Source organism: Crinia signifera, chromosome 4 (genome assembly GCF_055691185.1).
Source record: "Crinia signifera chromosome 4, ASM5569118v1, whole genome shotgun sequence".
NCBI lineage: Eukaryota > Metazoa > Chordata > Amphibia > Anura > Myobatrachidae > Crinia > Crinia signifera.
In genome coordinates this window covers 297,557,658-297,577,640 of record NC_139220.1, presented here as the reverse complement: position 1 = coordinate 297,577,640, position 19,983 = coordinate 297,557,658, and the positions used below count along the sequence as shown (strand labels likewise).

General features: G+C 44.2%; 1 protein-coding gene across 1 annotated transcript; it reads left to right on the top strand.

Moving 5' to 3' along the window:
- Positions 1-1,303: 1,303 nt before the first annotated feature.
- On the top strand, positions 1,304-19,084 carry AP1M2 (adaptor related protein complex 1 subunit mu 2). The gene is made up of 12 exons (XM_083185124.1): positions 1,304-1,590; positions 4,112-4,268; positions 7,261-7,328; positions 7,788-7,918; positions 8,293-8,440; positions 9,762-9,888; positions 10,307-10,449; positions 11,616-11,687; positions 14,081-14,239; positions 14,951-15,076; positions 17,069-17,144; positions 18,134-19,084. The coding sequence occupies exons 1-12, from the start codon at positions 1,549-1,551 to the stop codon at positions 18,154-18,156; spliced, it is 1,272 nt and encodes a 423-aa protein (XP_083041250.1). The 5' UTR covers positions 1,304-1,548; the 3' UTR covers positions 18,157-19,084.
- The last annotated feature ends 899 nt before the right edge of the window (positions 19,085-19,983 follow it).

The following is a 19,983-nucleotide window of genomic DNA, read 5'->3' as shown; positions in this document are numbered from 1 at the left end:
ACGTAAAACGTGTCCATCTGCGGAGTAAATGCGGACAGGATACGGTCATTGGGCCACCAGCATGTTAGTCAACAGTCATTAGGTCGACACCATTAGGTTGACATGCATTTAGGTTGACATGCAGGAAGGTCAACATGAGTCGAGTTTGACATGGATTAGGTCAACCGGGTCATTAGGTCGACAGGGTCATTAGGTCTAAGAGTGCCCCAAGAAAAAGAGAGTCTTGTTCTTTCGCTTCCTTTACTCCTATTTACTCTCTAGGGCGCACCTCCACTACCCTTAATGTTCAAAGAGTGTGGGTTCTTTTCCCTCTCATATATCTAAGATATTGTGGATTGAATAGACTGTTGTGAATTTATACTTACCCTTTACCTGTGCACTGGTCCATTTCCCAAGTTCCCCCTTTCCCTCACTACAAAAGGGTCATTAGGTCGACAGGGTCATTAGGTCGACAGGGTCATTAGATCGACAGTCAAAATGTCGACATGGGGTTAAAAAAAATTGCCTACATGTGCCGACAGGCGGTATTTCATGCACTACCACACACTAGGGCGTGGCGGGAAAATAAAATAGTGTGCCGGGCTTAGCGAGGCACCGTGCCTGAAGCATGGCGAACGCAGTGAGCCATTCGAGGGGACGCAGTGCTACGTTTCAGGTACCATGTCGACTGTATCAACATTCGGGGATTTATTTATTTGCTGGTGACCTAATGATCCACACCCATGCGGACACCATCCTTCTTAGCCCACCCACTTAAGATTCTCCTTTTTATACTGTACCATCTTCCAGGTGTGACCTTAAAACTTACCATAAATCAACTGCAGTACAGTGCAGGGAGCCTGTCTGATCCTAAAACTTCTGATAACAGAGGACAATAGCTTTAAGTTTAACCCCATTTACATAGCACATGAATAACAATTCTGCGTACATGCGTATAGCCGTCTCTGGTGTTGAAGTGTTTCATTCTCCTTCCCCCCCAGTCTAGTGTTGAAATTGTGTCAAAACAGCAGGAGAGAGATACAGTTGCATCACCTCCACACACTTCTGAGTTGGCTCCTGTATATGAGGGTAATAGCTGTCTCATATTTATGTGCCTGCTTCTTATTTAATGTTTGTCTTGTAGTTTGTTACTTTATATTTAACCATCTTCATGACTTTTCTCTATCAGATAGATTTCATGTGATAGATACTATCCTAGCACCTTCTCTCCAGTACCTGGTGTGCACTGCAGGAAGCATTACTGAGCTGAGGAACCAGAAGTACCTGCTGTGACTCTTCTACAACTGACTCCAACATTTAAAGGGCCAGTCACTGTGAGAGAGATCCCTATGGTATGCTGCACCCCCTCAGGGGGCTGTGTGTCTTTAAGAGAGGCTAACACCTGGCTGTACCTGTTCTGCTGACGTCATACAGGTGCAGACCGACAGGAAGGAGGAAGAGCCCAGCAGCAGCCATACATGACCTGCCAGGGTGGACATAATAACTATTACACCTACTCCTGCCCTATAATACCCCCATCTCCCTCTGTGTAACTCCGCAGCCAGCACCATGTCTGCCTCTGCTGTCTTCTTCCTGGACTTGAAGGGAAAGGTGAGTGCACACTCATACTCACACAGTGCGCACTAATAACATTACAGGCTGGGCGGTGGGGAGACACTATGCTACGCTGGCTGCTGTGGAACTACATTTCCCATCATCCCCCTGTACGCGGGTGCTAGGTTGGGAATGCTGTGAGATGTAGTTCTAGAGCAGACGTGGCAAAAGGCTGAAGGCATGACATTGTATTGTGAGATATACTGTAGTCATTTTTTTAGTGTGCATCTGGGGCAGTTTGCTGGAGAACTGCTTCCTACTGATATAGCATGCAGGTAGTTACAGTGTGTGCACAGTGCACAGCAGGGACCTCTGCTATTTAGGCGTATTTGCACTTTGCAGACATTTATAACAGTTTTCAAATAAACATTTTAGTGTGTGTTCTCTATTATTATTATTATTATTATTATTATTAGTGACAAACAGCCAGCCAATCAGCTCCTACCTGCCATGTTATGGGCTGGGTTTGAAAAATGACAGATGGCAGCTGATTGGCTGGTTGTTTATCACTCTCCATTTTATCACTTTTGAAGCTTAATGCATCTGGCCCAAATGTGTCCATTAGGAGGCACTGTGCAGCTGGCAATGTGTCGCTTCCCAGCGAATGCGGAGAATTCCTTTCTCTGTATGAGGTGTGTGTATGTATATGTGTGTGTGTGTGTGTGTGTGTGTATATATATGTATGTATGTATATATATATATATATATATATATATATATATACACACATACCTCCCAACTGTCCCGCTTTTTGCGGGAATGTCCCGTTTTTTGGGGATGTTCCCACATTCCGCCCAGGGCCGGCAGTGTCCCGCTGTGTGTGTGTGTGCTTGGCCGCAACGCTTACGCCAGGCGCCAGCAGCTGCGGAAATAGGGGCGTGGCCTTGCGTGAGCGTTGCGGCCAAGCACCTTGTCGATAGGCCAGACACCCCAAAATTTTGGCCGTGCGGATTGTCCCTCTTTCTTCCTCTTCAATGTTGGGAGGTATGATATAGGATCGCATATGCAATGATCACATTGTGATATGCAAGCTGATCGGTGGAATGTATGTCCCTGCAGAAAGGAGCCCTACCCTGCAGTATGCTTCGCCCAGTGCATACTGCCACAATAGCAGTGCGGTCTGTGGCCCATAAGCTACAATGTGCTATTGCCATCTCTGAATAGCGGTCTCTTAGGTACCCACTGCGCTGCTGCCTGATATTGGTACATCGGGCAGCATCGCATCCCCCATTAAAAAACTTATAGGGAATGCGGTTGGTGGCGCGGAAGGAGGAAGTGTGACAGGGATCAAAGATTTCTGCTGCGGTCCCTCCATGATGCATGCGGGTGATACTTAATGTTTACGGATAACATTTGGGTAATTAGCCCCAAATATTTATTATTAAATGGGCCCTTTTATGTGCGTTAAGAGTGTGAATTATAGAGTCAATAGTGTCTAGGTCAACACAAGCATTAGGTTGACATGAGTTTTTCACTTTTTTTTGTTTCCATGTCAACACACGGACCGCAAATTGTGTAGCGCGTACCCCCACACGGCTTGCTTTACGTGCCATGCTTCAGGCCTGGTGCAATGCTTCGCTGCACTCGGCGCACTGTACTGTTCCCAATCTGAGTCCATGTGGATTGTTAAGCAAAAAACTCATGTCAACTTTTCATGTTTCAACATTTTGCTTGTGCCGACCTCTTGCCAGTGTTGATCTATTGGTGTCGACGTAGACACTCTTGACCTATCCTCAGGATACCGTGCAATGCTCCGTCAGCGTTTGGATGCTGCTCTCTGTCGACAATGTGTCTCTGCACTACAGCAGTATAACAACCTGCTACTGGATTGGTGTTGCCAGGGTATATCCGGCCATAGGACAGAAAGCATCTTCTTCAAATAGGGGAATATCAAACAAAAATCAAGTCTTGTATAATTTCCACTATGCAGAGATCCTAGAAGGGGCCGGGTTCCACCAAAATAACATCAGTATTTTAAGGATTACTAAATCCTTTCCGGTGCCAACACAATATTTGATTTCCTTTTGGTCTTTGCAATGGCTTGATTCCACTCCCAATTTTCAAGGCCCCCACAGACTAGAACGATTTTTTTGTCCGATTTCCGACCGATCGTCCGGTATATCGGACGATCGGCCACAAAACCGTTCTAGTGTGTGGGGGCCTTAAGTCTTCAAATTTAAATTCAGGCGTCTGTATTGCGACTGCGGCTGAGGCTCCCCCCCCCCTGCCCGGCGCTGTCAGCGGGGGTGCGGACGGCTTTGCGTAGTGCAGGGGACTTTCAAGACTTCGCTATGGGGCCCACAAAGCTCTAGTTCCGCCCCTGCCTAAATCATAATGTACTTGGGTAATTTTTATTTGTTTTATTTTAAATACGGAAAATGCGATCACGGTTCTCGGACGGCTTAAAATCGTTATTCAAATATATTTATTGTAAACCGTAACCTACGGCATAAATTCCATTCTATTATCAGGTCGATGTTGGTAATGTAGGACTAAAAGGCTCTTCTCTATTCCACAGCCCCTCATCTCCCGGAATTACAAAGGAGACCTTAATATGATGGAGATCGACCACTTTATGCCACTGTTGGTCCAGAGAGAGGAGGAGGGGAACCTGACGCCACTTCTCACTCATGGCAAAGTCCATTTCTTATGGATCAAACACAGCAATCTCTACTGTATCCTACCATCACAACACTACAGCCAGGGCTGCCACTAGGAATTTTGGGGCCTGGGACCAATTTCCAGTCTTGCCCCAACCCCCCCCCCCCCCCCTTCCCCCAGAGCTGTACCCACGGCACCCCCCTGTCGGCAGCCCTGACTACACCGTGCTCCATATCCAATGTACATATTACTGTAACATAGGTAAACATTGCTAGTTACTCTGGGCCAAATGCACTGAGCTTCAAAGGTGATAAAATGGAGAGTGATAAACAGTCAGCCAATCAGCTCCTACCTGCCACGTCACAGACTGTGTTTGAAAAATGTCAGACAGAAGCTGATTGGTTGGTGGTTTATCAATCAGCTTCTGTCTGACATTTGTCAAACACAGTCTGTGACATGGCAGTAGGAGCTGATTGGCTGGCTGTTTATCACTCTCCATTTTATCACTTTTGAAGCTTAGTGCATCTGGCCCTCTATCAGTAGTGGACATCCTGGCATTTTTCATTGACTTCACATTACGGAACCACAACTGCAGAGCCAGATTGCCAATGCAGTGGATGGGACTACAGCTCCAGGCCTCCATATTTAAATAGTCCCGTCATCCTGACAGCGTGAGAATGACCAGCCATAATAAATAATTATTTGTTCAAGTATTAATATTGTATTTCTAATTTCTTAACAAAGCAATTTTTCTATATTTAGTGAGACATTGGGACTGACTGTGTAGGAGGTGTATACACCCTCAGGGCACTGGCCACTCCCACACAGCACTAGCCACGCCCCTCTGCTTATCAGACTAGGCCAGTGGTTCCCAAACTTTTTTGAATCACGGCACCAAAATATTTTCAAGGCACCCCTAGGCCAAATGCTTCTTATCGAGAAATTCAGAAAAAAAAGATTAAATTAAGTGCATTGTGTTTATATGTCACAGTTATCTGGTGAGGGACAGGATTTGCTTCTGTTTGTCCACATATACTATGATTGGCAGCCAAAAGCACTGGTTTTGCCTGGTACATTGACCATAAATAATATGAATTGATCTTGGTCCACCAACCCAAGGCACCCCTGCAAGTGTCCAGAGGCACCCCAGGGTGCCTAGGCACACAGTTTGGGAACCACTGGACTAGGAACTTAGTAGTCATTTAATAGACCTAGGCTTTTTTGCAAACTATTTTTTTATTGAAAGAAAGAAAGAAAACATGCATAAAATTGCACTACATTGGTTACAATAACATGTTCAGATCTTAAATATCAATTATTTCATTATGGGGCTTTTAATTCAGCCCAAGCAATATGGGTACTTGTTTCCTAGCACGGCGCCAGCGATTTTAATTGTAGGCATCGGGTTCTAAAAAATTGCGTCCATCGCATGCAACTAAATCGCATGCGATGCGATCGACGCAATTTTTACATTGGAACCAATGTAAAATGGTCCCTGAGACCCAATTTTACATTGGGCCCAATGTTAAATGTCCCACAGACCCCAATTTTCATTGTATACCCACCCTGATGGGTCAAATGGCCCCCCATTGTTAACGACACCCCACGATGAACGCCAACCCGAAGCGTGGCGAGCGGTGGCGGTACGCGTCCTCCGACCTTTTCATACCCCCACTATCCACGTCGGCGTGGAGTTGATTCTATATAGTGTTGCGAGCCACGGAGCCCGAAGCGTAGCGAATGCAGCGAGCCCCGCGAGGGGACGCACATTACTTCACAGGTAATACACGTCCCCTCGCGGGGCTCGCCACACTATATAAAATCAACTCCACACCGACGTGGATAGTGGGGGTATGAAACGGTCGGAGGACGCGTACCTCGCTGCGCTCGCCACGCTTCGGGTTGGCGTACATCGAGGGGTGGCGTTAACAATGGGGGGCCATTTCACATACCAATTTCCCATCAGGGTGAGTATACAATAAAAAATCGGGTCCATTGGCCCATTTAACATTGTTCCCTATGTAAAATCGGGTCCATCGCATTGGTCGCATTGTATGCCATTATAATGGCATACAATGGACTCGATTTTACATAGGAATTTAACATTGAATACAATGCATTCAATGTTAAATCGCGTCGGTCGCCATTATAATGGCATGCGATAGGCGCAATTTTTTAATTGTCGGGAAAGGCTAAAAATATCCAAAAAATTGCGTCGGTCTACCCACGATGGGCGCCGTACTAGGAAACAAGTACCGCAATATGTCGCTAATCAAACTGTGAAAGAACCTAACCATTCAACCATCGACTATTCTTGAAAGCCTGTATCTTTGGAATGGCAGTAAATTTGTACATAGCTCCTTAGACAGACTGCAAATGGATGACCAGCAGTGGGGGTGTTGGCAGTCAGAATACGGACACTGGAATCCCGAATGAGGCAATCCATAGAGGGGTCAGTAAGTATACTTTCCTGCCCCCAATGCTCACTCCCCACCATTTCCTAACTCTTGTATTCTGCCGCCTAAACCTGCCGCCTAAACCTAACACCCCCTGCTCCGCAGCCTAACCTCTCCCTTCTATTTGCCTAACATTCGGGAGGCTGGCAGCCAGGATACTGACGACGGCATACTCAGTGATGTCGGCGTGCCGGTTCTCTGGCGTTAAGGTGGCCTTACATCTACAGATTGATTGTCCGATCTGGCTGGTTGGAACAAATGGTAATATCTGAATAACAGTTTTTGGCAGTTTTTCAGCATTTCAAAGCAAATGGTCAACTGTCATTTACTCTCATCCATTACCAGGATTTTGTTCCAACCAGCCCAATTTGACAATCGATCTGTAGATGTATGGCCACCTTAAGTTGGGATGCTGATGTCAGAACTATTACTGCCAGCATCCCCCCTGGACTCTCTTCTGTCATTGGATGCTTGGCTCTTCCATTGATTTTTATAGTAGTTATGATCTTAGAATATGGTAGGATGCTGCTGAAAACATCAATGAGTTTTTAGGTGTTGTAGAACTGTTTCAGGATGTTTGGTATTTGCCCTTAACGCTGTGCTGCATCAGTGGTGGCCTTAACCAATAAGAATGCCAATGCCGCACTGGTGTACTCCTTCCTGTACAAAGTGGTGGAGGTAAGTGTTTGCTCCATGTGTGACACAAAAAGGGGTCTCTGCAAAGAAAGATGTGCGGATCGTCCTTTAATTATCTTGAACCTGGGTAAAACTTTACATAAATTTCAGGCCATTTTTTCTCGGTGAAGCTGAAAAGGTTTGAAGTAGAACGGCCATAGGGCTATTTCACACGCTCCGGCTCCTGCCGAGCGCCGAAACCCCGCACTGCCAAATGCCGTGCCACACACAGTAGTTAATAATGGACACGATTGCCCTTATGGTCACTGTGCCAAATCCAGGGCGGAACAGGTCAGATAATTGCTCTGTAGACTGCACTGGGGACAATGGAGGCTGTTGGGTGGGTTCTCTTACTCGGCCCTTTGCTGTGACATGTGGCTTGTGGAGGCTGCCTTTATTTTGCTGCGAAGATGGACAGAATGGGCTGTCTACCTTGTAAATGTCTGTTCTTCCCATACCCAGGTGTTCACTGAGTACTTCAAGGAGCTGGAAGAAGAGAGCATCCGGGACAACTTTGTCATTGTGTACGAGCTGCTGGACGAGGTTATGGATTTCGGGTTCCCCCAGACTACTGAAAGCAAGATTTTGCAGGAGTAAGTTTTTGGCAGTCCCAGTCAGTACTCTCTGCCGGTGGGGTGGGGGGGTGGGGGGGTGGGCAACCAGCCAGCCCTGTTGTCGTCCTATGGTCAGCTTTTGTCACCAGCTCTAAGGGCTTGAAGATGCTGAGTTAAATCAGCAGTCAATTGTTAACATTTAATCACACCAATACTGTAAGCCTATACTATTAGTTGTATTAACAAATTCCCATTTTCTCTTATAATTGTAAAAAAACAGTTGTTGGTGTCCTACCAACAACCAATGAACTCTATGTCCTGGTCAGAACTTTCACTTGACTTATCAGTTGCCTCCATGAGTTGTCCATGGAGTCGGCCATATTTATTCCTAACTTGCCTCTTGCCTGACGTAGGTACATCACACAGCAAAGTAACAAGCTGGAGACTGCCAAGTCCCGTGTCCCCACCACAGTGACAAATGCGGTGTCCTGGCGCTCCGAGGGGCTAAAATACAAGAAGAATGAGGTCTTCATAGATGTCATAGAGTCTGTTAACCTGCTGGTAAGTACAACTGCTCCTCTTTTTTTTTTTTTTTTTTGCTAAAATTAATTTAATTTATTTTTTAAAGACCAAATGTGAGTAGTTAAAAGCGCGACTGCAGTTGAAGTCTGCTGTGTCTCTCTGCAAAAGTTGCTTAGTTCCTGTCTGTATAGCATAGAACAGAGATAGCCAAACCGGTCCTCGAGATCTACTATACCAAGGGCCTTATTTTGGTTCACTCTTAGAGGCAAATTCCTTCTTAGATGGGTAAAACCATGTGCACTGCAGGTGGGCAAATGATACATGTGCAGAGAGAATTAGATTTGGGTGAGTATTTTGTTTCTGTGCAGGGAAAATACTGGATGCTTTATTTCTACACTGCAATATAGATCTCACTTTGAAGAAAAACCCCACCCAAATCTAATTGGGATACGGTCGTTTTATCGAATGACATTAGGTCGAATGTCATTTGGTCGACCCCACTAGGTCGAATGTGTAAAAAGGTCGACATGGGTTTATGTCGAACTTCCGACTATGTCGACTGCCATTAGGTCGACTGGGGTTAGGTCGAATTGCTCTTTTTGGGGTTTTTTTGGTGCCGACATGTGCCGACAGGCGGTGGTTCATGCCCTACCATCCACTAGGGCGTGGAGGAGGTTATTAAAGCTGTGGCGAGCGAAGCGAGCCACCGTGCCCGAAGCATAGCGAGCTAAGCGAGCGTCCGATTCACTATGTCAACAGTGTCCATGTCGACACTGTTGACATTTCGGCCAAAAAAAACCCAAAAAGAGCAATTCGACCTAACCCCAGTCGACCTAATGGCAGTCGACATAGTCGGAAGTTCGACATAAACCCATGTCGACCTTTTTACACATTCGACCTAGTGGGGTCGACCAAATGACATTCGACCTAATGTCATTCGATAAAACGAACCACATCCATCTAATTCTATCTGCACATGTTATATCTGCCCCACCTGCAGTGCACATGGTTTTACCCATCTAAGAAGGATTTTGCCTCTAAGAGTGAACCAAAATAAGGCCCAAAGGTCCATGTTCTGAATATCCCCTAGCTGGTGCACAGTTGTAGTCATTACTAACTGTCACATGACCCAGATCACCTAGCTGCTGCACAGCTGTAGTCATTACTAACTGTCACAATTTCAAACCCGCTGCATCATTCCTACTATAGATTCACACGTTGCCTGAAAAACACAAACTGTTAGTAGATCTTGAGGACAGGTTTGGCCACCCCTGTCGTAGACGTTCTAGGGGATAGATATTTCTGAATGATCTGTAGTTGTGAGGTATCAAATGCCCTTTTATGCTATTGTGCATTTCAGGTGAACATTAATGGCAGCGTCCTGCTAAGCGAGATAGTGGGAAGTGTGAAGCTGAAGGTCTTCCTCTCCGGGATGCCGGAGTTACGCCTTGGTCTTAATGACAGAGTCTTATTCGAACTAACAGGACGTAAGTCTGGTCAGTGGAAAGTGAGTGGGGTGCACAGAATGGATGACAGTGAAAGCCAAGGGATCATGTGATCTGTGACGAAGGGGGTGGTGGTTATTAAACTTTTATTTATATAGTGCCATCGCCTTCATTACCAACAATATTTTGTTCTTCGCATCAGTCTCTGCCACATTAAAGCGTACGGCTTCCACAGTGCGCGCACACACACACACATGCCAACATTATCCCATAATTTTGCCTTAGAGGGGGTGGAAACGCACAAACTCCACACAAGCACACCTGGTCGGAATAGAACCCATGTCCCCAGAACATTTAAGTGGTGGTGCTAGACCGTACATTAATAGTAATATAATCACCTTCAATACATCGAGGCATTGTACACGTTCATGTAATGGCAATACTCTGGTTTAACGTACAGGAACCAAGAATAAGACAGTGGAACTCGAAGACGTTAAATTTCACCAGTGCGTCCGTCTCTCCCGCTTTGAGAATGACCGCACCATCTCCTTCATACCTCCGGACGGGGACTTTGAGCTGATGTCTTACCGGCTGAATACGCAGGTAACCCTAAATTACAAAGCGTCAGCAGACTCTGCATTTATTGTAAAGCGCAACGGAATCTGCTGCGCTATATAAGAAACTGAAAATAAATAAATGTATAATCCGGGGGGATAATTAAGACTTGGCCACTAATGTGAGACATTGCAGTGGCCTGACAGGAGAGAGCCACCGCCCAGTCAGAAAGGAAAAAAACGCCCCTTGCTAAAATGTGAGAGACTTGCAAATAAATCGCTATCCACTAGCAAATCCATACACCATTCCCAAACCCTAGAACAGTTTTTGCCATCTACCTGTGAGTAGGTGATAATCTGCAACTGAGATGGGCTGGAAGTGATGATCACTGATGTCACAGACCCTCCCTGTGTTTTTTTAGACACTCCCAGAAAATGGAAGGTTACCACCCCCCAAACTTCCTGTCGGCCAAGTGTTTGTGATATTTAGCATTTTCTGACAATATTCTGAATCATGCCCCTACTTGGAAAGATGAGGTAATTTACCACAGCACAGAACGTTGGGGCTATTTCACGTTTGTTCACAAATGTAACTGCAGTAGCAATTCTCTAGGCTACAGAGCTGCTGATGTTAGCAAGTATAGCAGCGCCCAGGAATGAAAGAAAAAAAAAAAAACACCCACCAGATATGTTTTATTTATTTATTTATTTGTGTTTAATATGTTTTATGTTTTACAACCTAAAATACTGGCTTTTGCCTTTTATAAGGTACATCACTTGCATCAAAATAGCTGCAGATCTTCTCAAACACACACAATATAACAAAGTACTCCTTACCTCTGAGATGAAGTACTGCCAGTGACCACTAGAGGCCACTTAACGGACCAAATTACTCCTTTGTGTGCTAAAAGATGTCAAAACATTAAAGACATTTTTGCAGGGACACTGATCTGTTTCTCTGTATTAATACATTTAAAGGGGGAGATTTATCAAATCATGGACAGATAGATATATATATATATATATATATATATATATATATATATATATATATATATATATATATATATTAGATACACAATAACCAATCCACTTACAACTGTGATGTTGCAGGCTGTTTGAAAAAGGTAAGGCAGAGTAGCTGATTTGTTGGTTCTTTATCACTTAACCTTTCATAAATCTCCCCCTATTTTATTTTTGTTCTTCTCAATGCAGGTGAAACCTTTAATCTGGATTGAATCAGTGATTGAGAAATTCAGCCATAGTCGACTGGAGATCATGGTGAAGGTAACAAGCATCCTACAAAGTTATGTGACTTGTAGAGCCATTGGATAATGGGATCTATGTAACATGGAGTGGACCCAGCCATCATCGGGTGAAAATTTGGTACTTATGAGTTATCCGGGCGCCCGATTTCTAAATCGGGTCGGATCGGGCACATCGCATCGCATCGCATGCGACCATCGGATGCGATGCGATGACCCGATTTTTCCATAGGAATCAATGTTAAAATGGACAGAGTCCATTTTAACATGGAATTCAATGGGAAAAAGGGGTCCTTTTCATACCCCTACTATCCAAGTGGGCATGGAGTTGGATATAAACCTGTGGCGAGCGTAGCGAGCCACCGAGCCCGAAGCGTGGCGAGCGTAGCGAGCCCCGCGAGGGGACATAGAATACCGTCCCCTCGCGGGGCTCGCTTCGCTCGCCACGCTTCGGGCTCGGTGGCTCGCTACGCTCGCCACAGGTTTATATCCAACTCCATGCCCACTTGGATAGTAGGGGTATGAAGAGGACCCCTTTTTCCCATTGAATTCCATGTTAAAATGGACTCTGTCCATTTTAACATTGATTCCTATGGAAAAATCGGGTCATCGCATCCGATGGTCGCATGCGATGCGATGCGATATCGCATCGCATCTGATTGTATGCCTTAACTTAAGGCATACAATCAAAAAATCGGGCGCCCAGATAACTCATAAGTACCGAAAATTTAAGTTGAACCTTCAACCACAGGGTGACACAGAATATGTCCCTCCCACCACAGGGTGTCACAGATAGGAGGGGACTATGTGAATCAAAATATGTCCCTCCCACCACAGATTGACTCACAGGAGTATGGATACCAATCCTGGGGCATTTTTTTCAATCCTGGGATTCCTAGGGTTGTCCTCCCCAATAAAAAAAAAAAATGTCCCTGTATGCGCAGTCTGATTCCGAAATTCCAGGATTAGGGACAAATCCCATAATCCCGCCAATCACATTGGCCACCCTAGTCAGGAGGGAGCTATGGGGCAGAACCGTTGAACCTTCATGAACTTGGGGCGGTATTCAATCTGGGATTCCGTCCTGTTTTTCCCTCTGCTTGACAGATGGAATTCAATGTTCCACGTGGCGAAAAGTGGGCGTGTTGTGGAAAACAGACGTGGATTGTTGAGAAATGCAAGTGAATTCGACAATCCACGACCATTTCCGTCAAAATAGATCCGACTTGTTTTAAAGTCGGATCTGTTTTGTCTAAATCCGATTTCAATGCTGTTGGAAACTGCAGCATTGAATAGGTGGACGGCACTATTTCTCCTGTCGGAAATTGCAGACAACATTGAATACCAGAAGAAACAAACCAGTAAAAACTGTAAAGAGCGCTTGCCAGGGCTGTTTAACTTCAAAGAGCTGCTGCACAGGGGATTAGTCAGATCCCACAAGGTTATAGAAAGAAAAAAGGTTGGTTGTGCAGCGCTCGTATTTCAATGAAGAGTGAATCCTATACAAAATAACATTATTTAATAAAGAAAATGTACAATATCACATAAATAAAAATAATAATAAATAATTAAATATGAGTATAATTCATCAATTACTGAATAAAAAATGGTTAAAAAACACTCGGTGGAACCTGTCAAATGAGTTGTGAATCTGCTCTGGACGATAGCTGTCCAAGTCCAATTTGTATCCAAGTTGGTGGAACCGAATTTGGAAACTAAGGTGATTGCTGGAGGTGTCCCTGTCCCTTAGGGATTAGATGAATCGTGGGGATCCTCTCTGGATGCAAATTGCTTGGTGCAATATGATGGAGGGTTCCTTGTAACCGCTGGAGGTGTCCCAGTCCGTATGGACTACTTTTGCGTGGGGGTCCTCTCAATAAAGTGCGCTGTGCTTGGAAATTGGAAGGATTGGATTGAAATGGAAGTCCAGAATTATTGAGCAGATGAATAAGGTGAGTGTAGTGACAGGTCCACTGGAATCACCTTTCAAATTCGGTTCCACCAACTTGGATACAAATTGGACTTGGGCAGCTATCGTCCGGAGCAGATTCACAACTCATTTGACAGGTTCAACTGAGTGCTTTTTAACCATTTTTTATTCAGTAATTCATGAATTATACTCATATTTAATTATTTATTATTATTTTTATTTATGTGATATTGTACCTTTTCTTTATTAAACATTGAATACCACCCTGTTGGTTATCTGGGCAGGAACGTCATGCTTGTTGCTTGCCTCCTGTAGTAACTCTCTTTTTACGTTCTCCTGTTACAGACAGATCTAAGCGGGACCGGTTCAGTTTATGTATTAATCTTTTACATATTTTTACACATTACAGTTACTATAATATCATGCTAACTAACCACTGTATTCCTTGGAGTTATATCATATCTAGAACTGGTTTCTCATTCTAGGCAAAGGGTCAGTTTAAGAAACAATCTGTTGCAAATAATGTAGAGATTTCCGTTCCCGTTCCAAGTGACGCCGATTCTCCTAAGTTTAAAACCAGTGTGGGTAGTGCAAAATACGTCCCGGAGAAGAACGTGGTCATCTGGACGATCAAATCCTTTCCGGTGAGCGCTGACTGTCCTCATCAGGCTACGGGTTATTATCATGTATTAATGTTTTGGGGGGCTAAACCACTCGGGGTGGACACTGATCCTCTCACAGGTTCATCTGCCATACTAGAAAAGGAGAAACTGGACCATGGTGCAATCAAACAGCAGCTGTTCAAATGGAGTGTGTTAGTCCCCAACGAATATTAAAAAGAAAAAGGTGAACAGGGAAAAAGAAAGAATCAATATAACACAAGCGCTGTTCTCCTTTTTCTTTTCATCTGCCACACTCACTGCTTTCTTCACGGTTGTCGTCAAGTTTTTTGCAATTTAGTCACTTAAATTAAGAATAATCTTGAGAATATGAACTATTGTTATTGGTTATAAATTATAGTCAGTGGCGGCTCGTACCTTTTTGAAAGGAGGGCGTCACCAGCCAATCAACTGTGTTTGAAAAATGACAGTTGGGAGTTGATTGGCTGGTGTGTTATCTCCTTCCGCTTCATGTTCTCTTTTTCTCCACTTTGTCTCTTCACCAGGCTTAATACATCTTCCCCCTAATTAGGATTAAAATAATGAAGTGGTCTGTAGCTCGGTGGGTGGCCTGTCACAGTCACTTTTTTCGTTTGTAAACCATGCATTTATGCTAATGAAAGGAAGGTTCAGCTGGTGCTCATAGATTTGAAAGAATACTGTCCTGTGTATAAACATTTGGCTTTGTTTGTGTAGGGGGGCAAGGAGTATCTAATGAGAGCTCACTTCGGATTGCCCAGTGTGGAGACAGAAGAGTTGGAAGGAAAACCTCCAATTAGTGTCAAGTTCGAGATCCCTTACTTCACAGTTTCAGGAATTCAAGTAAGTGATAGTGGCTAATATCTGTACATCACACAGGGTATTTACACTGTGGATATTCCAGATGACCTCTGTTATCATTTGAAATATGATGACAATATCGAAGAGTCAGAGCAGTTTTATACCCAACTTAAATTTGGGTCTTTAGATTGTGTATGGAAAGAAGAAAGTTAACTCTATGTGGAAACACACTTACTGGTAATTGTGCTCCCATATAGAGTTCACTTATTTCCTCTTGCCACATACAGTTTACTTGGATTGACTCTGGGGAGCACCACTGTCATTACTCTCTGCATCTCAAGGATAGTGAATTTAGGGTGCAGGATGACTCGCTTACTAATTTAATTATCGTATTATTACCCAGAACTTATTCAATATTGTGTTACCTAAAATATAGACCTGTGCGGTGATCCCCACCTAAACCCAGTACAGAGTATGTGAGTGTATGGATGTCTATTATGTGAGAACAAGTGACCTAGAATAGAGGCAGCAGGAAGCCACAGACTGAGTTATATAATAGAAGGAGCAGGGTCCCCAACAGCACGGAGAAATGTTCTGAGGAGGGGAATAGAGGCAGCAGGACACCACAGCTTGAGAGCTATGTAGTAGAAAGTGCAGGAACCCTAACTGCACAGAGTAGTGAACTGAGGGGTAGATTTATTAAGCTCGGTGAAGTGATAATGTGGCTGGTATTTTATCACTAGCCAATCAGCTCCTAACTATGAAGTTACAAGCTTGGTTTGAAAAAATGTCAGGTAGGAGCTGATTGGCCGGTGATAAAGACTAGACACTTTATCACTTCACCGAGCTTAGTAAATCCACCCCTCAGTTACATAGTAGGAGGAGCAGGGTCCTCCACAGCTCAGCTAAATAATTTGCCACTAATCCTTTTCTGTATGAAACAAGGTTCAGACATACAACTTGTGATTTTTACCTAGTCCTGGAAAATACTTGTTTTTAGCAGGGGGTACATTATGGCGGGAGATGTATCAAACTTTCTACAGAGGTCTAGGGCATGTGTTGCTATGAGAAATGTCTTCACTTGGCCTCTTTAGAAGAATTTAAAAATGTGCAATAAAGTCTTGGGTTGCATTATTCCTTTTAGAATAGGTTTAAGGGTTTCTTAAAAGCAAGGTGACTTGATGATTGGAAGTTTTTTTGTGATACATACCTAAGGTCAGGGCCGCCAAGAGAAATCCTGGGCCCCGGTACAACAACTTCCTGGGGCCCCCACAGACGGAGCTCCCGCACACTCTGCGGACCTGTTGTTATGCCACTGCTTCCAAGGTGGATACACGTACAAAAATTTACACTGTAATGCCTATTACACGTCACACACCCATTACATATTATACCACATGCCATAATGCTCATTACACGCTATGCCACACACCGTAATGCTCATTGCATATTAAGGGGTTAACATGCTCTGCCAGGGGTTAACATTCTCTGCCAGGGATTAACCTGTCTGCCCTGATTTACATGCTCTGCCAGGGGTTAACATGCTCTGCCAGGGGTTACATGCTCTTTGCAAAAAGGATTTACACATACCCTCCAACATGGCCCATTCCATTAGTTACAAAATGCTCTGTTCCTGGACTTCCCTGCCAGTGGCAGTTACAGATGTGAGCCTGAAGCACAGTCCAATATTCAAAAAGGGGGGGTCATACAGTATATACTGCCACCCCAAGCATCACTGTCCTGGACTCACTGGCAGTTGATGTGACTGCCCCTCTTTTTGGACTTTGCTGGAGTCCAACCTCTGTAACTACCACTGGCAGGGAAGTCCAGGAACAGAGTATTTTGTACCTAATGGAATGGGTCATGTTGGGGGTACTTGCCACCAAATAAAAAAAAACCTGTATGTCCAGACCAGGGCCCCCCTGACAGGCCCGGGCCTGGGTAAATTGTACCTGCTCCCCCCCTCTCTCGGCACCCCTGCCTAAGGTTTTCTCATTCTTTGTTTATGTTCTCTTTTCTCCTTCTCTACTCCAGGTTCGATACATGAAAATTATTGAGAAGAGCGGTTATCAGGCACTTCCATGGGTTAGATATATCACTCAGAGTGGAGGTAAGTGATACAAATGGAAGGATACACAATTACAAAGAGCCGAAGCTATAGACTTAGTAGTAACAGAATAAAAATTATCAAAAAAATAAAAATAAGTTACAACTGCTGTAAGATCCCCAACTACAAAGACGTCCATTGCCGATGTCTCCTCTTCTTTTACTGCCACATAAGGTGCACCTTATCTGTCAGGGACAACTAATCACTTGTCAAGTTGCATCAAGACACAATAAAGAACAAGCCTTATGCCTTCAAAGCATTTTAATTGCACAATTGCTCCTAAATTCAGTGCATACACAAAGTAAGATAACGGGAGTGGCAGACACAAAGACCTTCCTTGTGCAAATTGTGGACGATTATGCTATTACCTGCTAAACAGCCAGGGTGCCAGGCATATTGGATTGGGTGCAGATTATATAGACTAGGCACTTGGATATGGCTATACTTGTACCGTAGATCGCAAATGCAGGGTCGCATCGGAACTTTGAAACGGTTCAGTCCCGGTGCGACCATGCATTTGCGGTCTGTTCAGATTGCCACTGTCGGTTCACTGATGTCATGTGGGGGCGTGGTGGAGCGTCATCGGGGGGTGGGGGAGGAGGCAGCGCTTAGAGCTGGCGCTGCTTCAAGTGCTGCCTCCTCCAAAGTGTGAACGGGAAACGGGTCGCTTGATCGATTTAACCTGTTCACACTGCACAGCAACATGGCAACGAACCGGTAAGAACCCTGCTTTATACCTGGTTCGGATTGCCGTGTTGCTACCGGCACTAATTACCGGCTTGTACCCAGTAATTAAGTGTGATGTGAAAGGGGTATTGGTGTGGTTTAGCGATGCACACCTGGCAGGTTTTATCCCGTGCAGCCGGAATACACATTTGTTCAGCCTGTTGAACAGCACCCGTGCATCCAAGGCTGTGTCCTGCTGTGTACTGACTTAAAGCTGAATGGTTGTGGACAATGACATTAATGCGTAACAATTTTATGTTTCTCAGATTACCAGCTGCGCACAAACTGATGCAACACTTGGACCTATGAATCTGTCTTTAGCGTGTGTGTGGAATATCCCTGTCGCCTTAAATTTGTACCATAATACAGAAAAGATATATATTTGTGGCATGTACAATATGGAACATGATGCATTGAATTGTTACATCATTGTTGAAACGTACCTTTTAAGTAATATATTTTATTGATTTTTGAAAGACTGCAGTAATGTACTTCTAAGTGATGTCAATTTAATCTGGTATTTTGTTAGACTCTGCACTTCCTGTTCAATGTTAAAATTATTCCCACACAGGTCTCTTACCACCACTGTTTGTAGTCCGGCAGGTCTTCCTCTTCTGGTGACACCAATCACTTTCATAAATTGAAAGGCGCCCTCTGCAGGTTACAGACTCAAAAGAAATCCCTGTGCATAATTAAGCTTGCTGCTAAATTAGATTACAAACCTCATAGTCTACAAAGTGTTTTATCAAAATGATCCCTTCGGATTTTATTAAATTTGTACACCAATTTTATTATAAATCTAATTAATAATTTTCACTCACTTTTTTTAAAATTTTGAAAAGAAAAAAAAATTATTATTTTTTAATAATAATGTGAGGTAAAAATTATAGAACATGTAGTATGTGCTTTTCAAGAATCATCCGTTATGTTTGTGTTCCTCTTGGGGCATGTCCGTTGTTCACACATGGAAGCAGCCATTTTGTTACAAACAGCGTTCGCGGAATGGCTGTGTGTAAATTATTGTTTGGTTTTGGTTTAAAAGGGATTTTTTTTTTCTTTGACAAAAACAGATCAAATCTCAAAATGGCAGCTCCCATCGCGAGGCAAATATATAGGTCTATTGGCCTAAATATATTTCCATGTTCATTATGCAATATTTTCATTCCCTTTTTTTTTTTCATTTTAACAAACAATAAACCGTACTTCTGAATAAATAATATTAGTCTTTATTACACTGTGACCTCTTATAAAAGTAAGTGGGTTTATACATAGGAGATAATTTACTATTTGTGTAATGGGGCCCACACACGGGAAGATTTGCTGAGCATTCTGAGCTATGCTAGATCGCTCTAAACACATCGATGTGTCAGTGCTGTGTGCTGGCCGATCTGTCAGGGCCAGTGTTCTCCGGTGAGAACACTGGTCCTGACCTGTGATAAACTAGATTTATCCAGCATGCTGGATATTAATCGCGCCTGCCCTCGTGTTGGAGCAACGGCAGTCGGGATACTAACAGTCTGTATCCCAATTGTCGGACCGCTATACCACACCCGGTGGGTCACAGGTAGAGGAGAACCATGGAGCCCCCAGGACCTGAGGAAGGGGGATGTGGCTGTATTATCTATTGATGTGGGTGGTGTTTTGCTGTTGGAATTACTGTAAAGGGCCATGGTGGAGGTGTTCCAACTGCCATTACAGGTGGTGGAACTCAATCCCTACCATTCCCCCCCCCCCCTAGGTCCAGACTGGGCCTGTGTAGCGACAGTGTTGATCCAGGACGGGCCAGTTGCACAGTGGGAGGCAGCCACAGATGTACAAAGTCACTGCAGTAATATGTGGATCAGGGACTGCCTACATCACCAAGTGAATGTGAACAAAATCACCCTGGAGGTGAAAGACTTTGGATCATTTCCAAAAGGATAAGGGTCCCGTTACTCACCAAACCCCTTAGAGCAGTGATTCCCAAACTGTGTGCCTAGGCTCCCTGGGGTGCCTTGGAGCACTTGCAGGGGTGCCTCAGGTTGGTAGTCCAGAATCAATTCAAGTTATTTATGGCCAATGAAATAGGCAAAATCAGTGCTTGTGGATTCCAATTAAGAATATGTGGGTAACCAGA

Coding starts and splice junctions, on each gene's coding strand:
- AP1M2 (XM_083185124.1), top strand. CDS start 1,549: ATGTCTGCCTCTGCTGTCTTCTTCCTGGACTTGAAGGGAAAG. Junction 8,441..9,761: donor TAGAGTCTGTTAACCTGCTG/GTAAGTACAACT, acceptor TGTGCATTTCAG/GTGAACATTAATGGCAGCGT. Junction 14,240..14,950: donor GGACGATCAAATCCTTTCCG/GTGAGCGCTGAC, acceptor TTGTTTGTGTAG/GGGGGCAAGGAGTATCTAAT.